This window comes from Gavialis gangeticus, unplaced genomic scaffold (genome assembly GCF_001723915.1).
Source record: "Gavialis gangeticus isolate Ggan-Ray unplaced genomic scaffold, GavGan_comp1, whole genome shotgun sequence".
In the NCBI taxonomy this organism is placed as follows: Eukaryota; Metazoa; Chordata; order Crocodylia; family Gavialidae; genus Gavialis; species Gavialis gangeticus.
Genome location: NW_017729034.1, coordinates 33,299,277 through 33,310,003, shown reverse-complemented (window position 1 = coordinate 33,310,003; position 10,727 = coordinate 33,299,277). Strand labels below are relative to the sequence as shown.

Genomic DNA, 10,727 nt, shown 5'->3' with positions numbered 1-10,727 from the left:
AGGGGGGACCAGAAGGGTTTGGGGGAGACGCTGTTTCCCCTAGCGCCCGCTGGCATAACAAGGAGTAATGGGCACAAGTTGATGGAGAGGAGGTATAGATTGGACATCCGCAAAAACTACTTCACAGTTAGGGCGGCTAGGAGCTGGAACCAACTTCCGAGGGAAGTGGTGCTGGCCCCTACCCTGGGGGTCTTTAAGAAGAGGCTGGATGCCTACCTGGCTGGACTCATTTGAGTCCCATTTCTTGTTTTGGGGTTTTGTTGTTCTCCTGCCCTGGCGGGGGGTCGGGCTAGAAGATCTACTAGGTCCCTTCCAACCCTAAATCTATGAAACTATGAAAGTGATCTGGCCTCTATTCATTAAAGTCACAGAGCTAGCCTAGGACATGGGAGACATGAATTAAAATCCTTTTTTTCCGTCTCATGTGCTCCTTTTCTGTCTCATGCCCATGCATGCTTTCTGGCTTGCTCATGCATGTGTGCTTTCTGTCCCTGGAAGCGGTGGCTACAGGGAATTTTGTGGTAACTGTAGGCCACCCTGTACCCACCCCTCCCAGCATCTCTCTTGCGTGCCCTGAGCACAGTCCTGGCCCAGCCCCCCTGCTGGGAAGGGGCTGACGCAGCCCCTGGCCCTGAGCTCACAGTGGGAAGCCTGCCCTTGCCCCGTGTACAAATCCAGGGGGGCACATGCCCCTTCTGGGGGTGCATGCAATGGCAGGAAGCCGCGCCCCCTGGATGATGTGCCCATGGCTCCTTCCTGTTTCCAGGGTCACATCCACTAACCTGGCTGGGCAGTGCCTGCCCCTGCCCCATTCCCTTCCTCCCTCACCATGGGGGCCTCAATCTCTCCCCTCCACCCACCCCCCAACTTATCTGCTGGGCACTGCTCTCCACATTGCCCAGCTGCATGCATGCTGCAGCTGCATACATGCACATGGCATTTATCAGTGACATTATCTGCAAAAGAAGCCGATTGCTAATAATGCTAATTGTCCTGTTATCAGTGCTGATCTGATATGCGACTGATATTGGTGCACCTCTAGTTGTAATCTTGGGGAAGATGTACTGCAAGTATTTACTTTGTGTAAAGAATTAACTGCTTTATAGCTCTAACTAGGGAACCTCAAATGGTGCTTCCATAATAAGAGAGGCTTTGGGCATCAATATTTCTAGGAGCTGCTTTTGCAAAGTGGTATTATCTAGTAGCCTGTGTTGCACTTAATGTGGATTTTTAAACCTAGAATTGACACAACGCTTGGTTGATGAATAGCAGAAAGTCTTGCTTTAATAACTACCAACAAGTTACAAAACTAAATAACAGAAAAAGACCTCTTTCCCAATATAAAATGAGCTATTAGTTCTTGTATTATCTTAGGTGCAAAGAGATCTTTACCCAGTGCAGGCAGGAAGTAGTTCTTGTACAGGCTCACAGTGTGGATCCTTCGCTTACCAGCTAGGTGGTAGGATGGCTTCTTGGTCTTCCCTGGACTGCACACACCTTCCTGACACATCTGTTTGGTTCTTACACTGTTTAATTATATAGCTTTAAAGCATCTTTCCTTGATGCTTGGTTGATTTAGAGTCTGCACAAACAGGGAGGAAAAGGGTGATCATCATATTACAACTGTTAAATTGCCTGGCTCCTGTTTTGGATTTGTCTGTGTGTGAAGACTTGTGTTTCTCTGCAGCTGCTGCAATTATAGGTCAGTTACAGGTGATGGGCTTTTGCGTAGTCAAAAAGGATGCTTAGAGGCATGTTCCTGGACCTGTCTTTGGGTATTTCTTTATCAATGGGGCAAGTTTGCAATAACTTGTTCTGGTGATGGTCTGTTTACAAAACTCCAAACATACATCGAATGATTGAGACATTTGTAACACCTTAGACATTGGATGTCTGTTTTGAGAAATGTGAGCATGTCATGCATAGGACATCTTTCCTATACCTTTTATAGGTTTCTCTTGGGATGAATATTTAGTTTTTTGTCTTATTTAGTTGCTAGTTTGATTGAAATGCATATGTAGTTTCCTTGCCTTCTCTTGTTACACTGGCCTAGCTTTTTCTTTGACTTTCTTTGATATGCACGTGATGAGCGTGTCAGGTCTCTGCCAACAATTTTAACCATCACTTTTATTATTTTATGGCATGGGTCTGGAATTGGGTATCACAAGCATTCCACTATATTGACACCTAATGTGTTGCAAGCCATTAGCGGAATTTGATTTTCTTGTGGCAGTCTTGTTAACACAACCCACTCTTGCCCCAGTCATTGTTTTGCATTTTTGTGCAAGAGACACTGTCCAAGCTTTTACAGTTTTCATATGCAGCACCTGTTCCAGATTGATGGAGTCCCTATTGCAAGAAGGCAAATGTAGCTGTAAGGCCTGAACTGTCATAGTTGAATGAAGTGGTCAGGAAGGGCTGCCTACTATTCATACTACTTAGCTGTGGAACAAACACACATTGTAATGCATATTAAAGTAATCTAATCATAATTCATTTTCATAAAATGTCATGTCTGACCCAGTTATGTTGTTCTTTAGGCCAACCACTGCCAGCTGAGATGACACTTGCCCAGCTTCTGACTCTGCTGTATGATCGTAAGCTCCCTCAGGGCTATCGATCAATAGACCTGACAGTTAAACTGGGCTCCAAAGTGATCTCAGACCCCAGCCTGTCAAAAACAGATTCCTTCAAACGCCTTCACACAGAAAAAGGTAAGTGTTCTGAATTTGTTCACTTTGGAAAAGAAATACCCTACTCTGGGCTGTTTCCCATTTTTTCCCTTGCTGACATTCCTGAATCATCCAGTGTAACAGTGTTGTGATTTACAATGTGTGCCATCTTCACTTCAAAGTATACTACAGTATAAAACAAAAAAGAAATTAAAGAAACTATGCTACTACATTATCATAAGTAGTGTGCAGGCTAACCACATGCAGCTGTTACCAGTGTTCAGTGATAGTTTTCTCTTTGAATGGCACCTGGGCCTGCAGAACTGGTGATGGCAGCTGTGGGCTAGAAACCATACCTGCTGTAGAATCCTCTGAAATTCTTTGCCAGCTCAAGCACTTATGTGCCCCTCCTGTGACTTGTTCTTAACCCATTTTGTTCAAGGTCTGAGCAGTGCTTCCAGCTCCTCCTTTCTGCACTTCTGTTTAACTTTCTGTGTTTGAGGGATGCAGGGACTATCTCCAGATGCTGCCTTATGGTGGCTATTACCTGTTTGCTCATAGTTCCTTTAAAAAAAATCCTAGGTGTTTGTTTTGGACTTTTAGATTTTCCTCCTTTAGGAAAAGAGCTACAGGGTATGGATCCCAGAAGTGCAGTGAAGCTCTCCTGCTTGAAACTCTGTCTAGAAGCTGAGAAGAAGGAGCAAATCATTTGGACATTTTTAGAAGGTGGTGTGGGCTTGCCGCAAAAGATATTCGCTTAGTAGAGGTTTTAGGAAACAGCATGACAACATAAGATGGAAGGGAACTGTTTAATAACTGTCTGATTGGTTTGGCATAAATTGTTCCTGATTTAAGTGTTTGGGGTTTTATAATGCTGGGTATACAGCATTTTGTAATACTACAGTACTACATTATCATGGGGTTTAGAGCTTTTGTATAAGTGACTTTTCTTTTACTATTACTTAGCCTTATGATAACTATCTTCCTAATATTTAAAGAGAACTTGTTTTATGAACAGATTGATTAATGAGGCTCAGCTCCTGATATGAGGCACAGATGAAGGAAAAGTCTACTAAAATAAATGACCTCTTAGTCTTTCTGTCATACTGGTAGACCTTGAAATCCAAGGCTACTACTTTTGAAAGTTAATTCTGTAATTACAAATGTAGTGAGCAGCTGAGAAAATAGAATAGACTCTCATGGGCTCATTCCAATGTCTAAGAACCACCACTCTTCTTGGTCATGTAAAATCCAATAGTAAACCTGGCTTGGATAATATGAAACATCTAATATGAACTGCCAGTAAAACCACAGTTGTTATGAAATGTGCCTTGGTAACACTGCAAGTCCATTTTGAATTGTTACTAGAGGTGCACCAATACATCGGTCTGATATCAGATCAGCATCGATATAAAGAAAATTGTCTGTATTGGAAATGGGCCTGATATGTGCTGCCCGGGCGGGGCGGGGCAGAGCCATGTCTCATCCGGGGGGCTCCTGCCAATGTGTGCCACTTACGTGGGAGCCGCTGGTCCTGGTGGCTTGTCCGGTGCTTGCCTGCTCGCCTAACGGCTCCTGCCGTTGCTCCCACTACTTGTCTGGGAGGGCATGGTGAGGCAGCGGGCATGAGCCCCTGGATCAGCACGGGGCCAGGGCTGTCCCAAGTTCTTCCCAGCAGGGCAGGGCTGGGCTCGGGGTAGGCAGTGGTGGCAGCCCTAGGATTGGGGGAGGGGCGGGGGTTGCAGCCACCCCAAAATTGGCCATAGCCCCCCTTCCCTCCACCCAGTCCCAGCACTGCCACCCAGAGCCCAGCCCTGCCTGGCTGGGAAGAGCTTGGCGCAGCCCCGGCTCCATGCAGATTCAGGGGCACGTGCCCTGCCCCCCTCCCGTGCCCTCCAAGACAAGTGGCAGGAGCAACAGTGGGAGCCGCCAGGCGAGTGGGCAAGTGCCGGACAAGCTGCCAGAACAGCGGCTCCCACACGAGTGGTGTGCAGCAGCGGGAGCCCCCCAGCCAAGTCACAGCTCCATCCCATGCCCATCCCGCTCCAGCTGGGCAGTGCTTGCCCCAGCCCCTGCCCCAGCTCCACTCCTCCCTCACCACAGGGTCTTTGACCTGCTCCCCACACCACCACTCTCGTTCCCTTCCCCTTTACCCCTCGCCTTCCACCACACCCGACTTACTAGCTACACACAACTCTTCAAGCTGCCAGGCTGGTATAGGAAATCAGATCAGTATCGGCCGATATGCCTCTTTAAAAATCAGCTATCGGTTTTGGCCCCAACAATCTCTATTGGTGCAGCCCTAATTTTTACACAGTTGAATTCTTAACTCCTTCAGATTGCTTATTCATGTCTTGTAGTCTGCTGTGAATACTGTTGGATGGAAGGAAGAGGGAAAATCAGTCTTGCTTCAGGAATTTTATTAGAATCTTCCATGTTGTACCACTTGACTTTTCCAGAGTTCACAGCAATTCAAGCCACTGCAGGCAGTCTAGTTATAAATACTGTCTAAACCAATGGAGGCCAACTGTTTGCCAGGCATGCCACAAATTAAGCCCTGTGGCCCTCTCGCCCCAAGTGCCATTGAAATCCCATTCACCTGCCTGATCTGATGCTCTGCTTTCTGCTTCCTGCCTGGTTTGCCACTTTGCAACCTGCCACATGCCATGCATAAAAGCTGCCTATGTCACTTGTGGCATGTATGCCACAAGTCAGCCACCCATGGCTTAAATTATTCTGAATACAAGTGATTCAAATTCTCTGTCTAAAGATGGTTAGTCTATAGGGATAGAACTGTAGACTAGAATTCAGAACTTTAAATTGATGTTCATTTTGATAGTAAGGGAAATTTTGGGGTAAGATAGTGTCAAGCTGTTAGGAGTTAAAAGTTAAGTGGCATATAAAAGGAGCTGTGTATTCTCAGAAGGAGATATGCCGAAGAAGAGATGTTTGCTTCTTCAGTCTGTACTGAATATCTGACACAATTCCAGAGTAATCAAAGGGCTATAACTTTGGAAGTGTTTGTCTATTCTTTCTTCACTCCCATATCTCCATTTCTCCTGATGCCCTTACTCTCTCTCAAGGTTGGATTAAAGAAAATACAAGTCATGTCAAGCACAATGGAGGTTACTCATTTTATGGTTTCTTCATATTTTGCCCCAAAGAGGTCAGTTCTTGAACCTCAATTCACAGTTGCTTTACTTGGATCCTCAGTTGAAAATGATTGTAGATAAGGCCACTTAGGTCAAATTAGATTTGTTTCTCTGATCCAGTGGCTGTCAATTTTTTTGGACTTGAGGCACCCCTCACTGGACTTAAGGCATCCTCCCCAAACCCACCCCTGCCCCCAATAACTTTTGTGAGTTGTGTGGCACCCAACTTAAAGTAATTTTATAGATTACAGTGCTTGCTTCTTTGTAGAGAAGCTTGGCAGTGGGGATGGAGGGTCATTGAGGCAGGGGCAAGTCTGAGTCTGCTTAGTTGCTGGTTTATCTGTTTATCTTTTAACAACTTGCTTATCTCCTCGCACCTCACAACACCCTTCAAAAAATCTGGTGGCACCCCAGGGTGCATTGAAACTCTAGTTGAGAATCACTCTACTCTATCGTAACATAGATTGAGGTATCTCTGATTTACCTTACTTAAAATATTAGCTATCTTTATTAACAATATGAAGCTTCCCTCAGTTTCTTTGTGACTTTAGTATTCCTGATAACCATTAGTGCTTACTGATCTTTTAATGAAAAGAGCATCTTTTCATTAAGCTTTTTGTTTAGGGGCACCTGCCTTGATAATGTTGCTTGCTTGCAGGCTTGAACTTTGCTTTATCCTTTATTTCTCTTCTGCAAATTGTTGAATGCTCTCTTCACCCTTTCTCTCTAAAATGTGTTCTGCATTGTTTTTTGTTAACCAAAAGTATGTGAAATTTAAGATGCTGTAGGCTTATCTTTATGGAAAACTAGAAATGAGAGATTCTGCTTGCTTATCCCACAAGCTATTTCCTTCTCAGATGAGACCATTTTCAGAAACCATCCTAGTAATTTATAGCATTAGATAAGATGTCTGAAATAGTGATTATATTTGCAGAGCTATACTAAATCATTGACCTGGAAGATGGGATGGAGTGCACCTTCATTATCAGTGACCTGGTAGATGGGATGGAGTGTACCCTCTGCAAGTTTGCAGATGACACCAAACTGGGGGGAGTAGTAGATATGCTGGAGGGTAGGGCTAGGATTCAGAGACACCTAGAGAAATTGGAGGATTGGATCAAAAGAAATCTCGTGGTTCAATAAGGACAAGTGCAAAGCTCTGCACTTAGCACAAAATGGTCCTATGGACTGGTACAGGCTCTGCAGAAAAGGACCTGGGGGTTACAGTGGACAATAAGGTGAAGATGAGCCAATAATGAGCCTTTGTTGCAGAGAAAGCTAACGGCATACTGGGCTGCATTAGTAGGAGCATTGCCAACAGATTGAGGAAAGTGATTCTTCCCCTCCATTCAGCACTGGTGAGGCCACATCTGGAGTACTGTGTTTAGTTTGGGTCCCTCACAATCACCTAGCTGGGGTCGTTTGACCCCAGCGTTCTTTCCTGCCCATGGCAGGGGGTCGGACTTGATGATCTGCTCAGGTCCCTTCCGACCCTAGAAACTATGAAACTGTGAAACTAACAGATAGGATGTGGGCAAATTGGTGAGAGTCCAGCAGAGGGCAGTGAAAATGGTTAGAGGACTGGAGGATGTGAAGAGAGGCTGAGGGAACCAGGCTTATTTAGTCTGGAGAAGAGAAGCCTGAGTGGGGGTGGGAATTTAATAGCAGCCTTCAGCTAACTGAAGGGCGATTCCAAAGAGGTGACAGAACAAAGAGAAATCGTCTTAAATTTTGTAGCAAGGGAAGTTCAGGTTAGATATTAGGAAAAACTTTCTCACAAAAAGGGCTCATGAGAAGGGTAGTAAGGCATTGGAACAGGTTACCCAGAGAGGTGGTGAAATCTCCATCTTCGGAGGTGTTTAAGACCTCAGTAGACAAAGCCTTGGCTGGGATGATCTAGTTGGGGATGGTCCTGCTTTGAGCAGGGGGTTGGACTAGATGGCCTTCTGAGGTCCCTTCCAACCCCCATTTTCTATGATTCTGTAAATGGATTATAGTGCATTTGAGCTCATTATAAGTGGATCACGTTGCCAGTTTCTCTTGTTAGAATGCTGATACTTTCTTTGATTTGTGTATATATCTAAGATTTTAAAAGAGAATGGGGAGAATTCAGTTGCTGTTGTCTGGCACTTTTTGCTCTCCTGACTCCTAACTTTCAAGTGAGTGTCGTGTTACAGTATTTCTGATGTATTTCTTCCCATTCCCTTTCAAAATGAAATTGAATGCAGAAGTGTTGCATGAAAATTGAAAATCTAACTATGTTAGAATCAGAAATATCATGCCCTTAAATTAACACTGCTGTGAGGGAATTTTCCAGCGCACACACATTAAATCATAGATTCTCAACATGAGTACCACTAAATGATCAAGCATGAAGAGATATCAGGACCACTTCATTTTACATCCTTTATGATTAATGCTGGTGGTCTTGAAAACGTTCTTCTGTTGTATCATAGGTTTATAGTACAGAAGAATGAAGTGTAGTCTATACAACTGCAAATTGAAATTTTTAGATACGGCGCATTGTGGGAAAGGAAACTACGTATTAAAATGAATCATGGCAAATCTATATATTATAAAAAGATGTGTGAAATGGCAGTGACTATGTCCTGTGCTGAAGGAGGGGATTGATTGGGTTGTGGTGGAAGCCTCAGGGTAGTTCTGGGGTGGAAAAAGACTAAAGGAATTTGGCAGTTCTGTGCCAGTGTACCATATCCTTCTTTGTGGGGGAGGAAGAAGGTGAAAGGGTCTGGCTTGTTGATATGGCTTTTACCAAAAACTGAATAAGAAAGGAGTCTGAGGGTAGCTAATAAAGGTCCCTGCGACACTTCTGCTGTTGGGATTTTGGAAGAGTAGAGAGTCAGCGGAGCAGTTAGGTGAAAGTATCTGTTTCTTTTCCCAGTTGCAGAGTTGATCCATGAGTAGCAGTCCAGCGCTGTCTCCCAGCTAGAAGACCGTACAAGAGACTGTTAATTGTGTACGTTCTCACCACTGTCACATTTTTCAGGTGTGGATCAGAGTCCATACAGTGGTTTTATGCAATAATGTTTTCACTTTTTCTTGTGACTGGTTTCCCAAAGTGTGGCATGTGATCCTATTGGAAATAGCATGGCAAGAAAAAAGTCCTTTCCAAAACAAATATTTACAGCATACACGATAGTAGAAGTGGCCAACCTGCAGCTCATACGTATGCCACAAGCTTCCCCCGTACGTGGCATGTAGCAAATCAGGCAGGGAGCAGAAAAGGAAGAGGATCAGTGGCACTTGGGGTGGGTGCAAGCTTAATTTTTGGTGCATCTGCCTGAAAGACTGGACCCCACAGTGCTATAGCATATCTGAAAATGACATAAAAACAGAAAATTCCTCCTCATCTCTGTCTGGAAAGTAGAAGTGGGAGTCTGCTGCCAATTCTGGTAGATAAAACCTGTCCAAAGGACTGAGGTGAGAACTGCCTTCAGTAGCAGAGTAGTTGGCTGGCTTTTGATTCAAATCTCTACCAAGCAAGGGAGCCACATTGAAGTTTCCCAATATTGCTTGCAGGGACCCTTTTTGGAAAGGTGCTGGAGCTGTTTGGAAGCAAGATGCTGTGTGAGGGTAGCTGACAGCCCATGTACTACATTCTTTCCAGCTACATCATGCTCTTGCTACTCCTGCCACTTTATACTCAATCCCTTCTCATTCTGGGAACTTTTCTATTTCCTTTTGAGAGCTGCTTAAACAGCTTTGTGTGTTATTTTATTTGAATTTGAATTGGGGGGGGGGGGAGAAAGCAAGCAAAATGAAGTTGACTTGTATAAACAACAATCTAAGTAAGAGTTAGCATGAACTTTGAACTTTAAATTAGGTGCATTTAAAATTTAAGCCATTGAATGGAGTTTTGTGGATAATCAAAATACCATTTTATTGTGTGTTTTTAATTTTAGTAACATTAGAAGTAGAAATAAAGGTTACATCATTGTGCATCTTTCTGAGGAACTAAATGTCATGTTTATAAAGCAATATTGTAATTGGAGCTGGTTGGGAACTTTCCAATAAAACTTTTTTTTTTTTCCAGAAAATGATGAAACAGCTTGATGGAAATGTCTTTTTAAAGTAAACCTTTGAGGAAATTTCTTAATTTTCCCAAAATGGGAAGGGTACTCTGGGTTCTGTCTCCTTCCCCTCCTATGAATGGGGCAAAAGCTGTTTTACTGTAGTGTATCCATTTTATTGAATGCAAGGTGCAGAACAGTCTTTGGAGGCTAGACTTGAAAATAGAACCTAAAATGTATGTATGTGCCAAAATTGACACATGATAGATAAATTTACCAGTTACCCAAACATTAAATACCATTTATGTTTAGGGATCACCTTCTCCCTTATGCCCTATCGCAATCCCTAAGGTCAGCCGAGAGCAACCTCCTGCAAGTACCATCAATGTGTGAAGTCTGCTTGGTAAAAATAAGTGGGAGGTTGGTCTGTAAGCAGTCATTCCTCACCTCTGGAACTCCCTTCCCCACAAGGTCCACCAGAGCCCAAGTCTGGACATCTTCCAGAAGTGCTGTAAGACCTTCCTATTTGGGCAGGTGTTTAGCATGCAAGGCTAGGATATTTTTTAGAGGGGTTTTGTTTTACTTTGATATGTTACTTGCTTTTTGAGTTGTTTTGTTCTCTTATTTATTCTCCTGTTTATAAGATATGTTGTTCTTTTACTAGAAGCTGCCCTGAACTTTATTTGGAAAAGTGGCATATACATTGAATAAATAAAATAGTGTAAAATGGTAGTGTAAGAGTGGTGATGTAGCCATGATAGTCCAGAAATTATGCAAGAGGCAATGATTTCTTAGGGAAGTATCTTTTACTGGCCCAACTGTGTATGAGAGTCTGACAGGCTTTTGCATGCAAGATATTCTTGATCTTACCT

General features: G+C 43.7%; 1 protein-coding gene across 1 annotated transcript in view; it reads left to right on the top strand.

Moving 5' to 3' along the window:
* The window catches only part of BIRC6 (baculoviral IAP repeat containing 6), a 414,467-nt gene that overhangs the window by 242,530 nt on the left and 161,210 nt on the right, over positions 1–10,727 (top strand). The window contains exon 61 of the mRNA XM_019526709.1: positions 2,541–2,714. Coding sequence (XP_019382254.1) covers positions 2,541–2,714 — 174 coding nt within the window. The remainder of the gene's footprint in view (positions 1–2,540; positions 2,715–10,727) is intronic.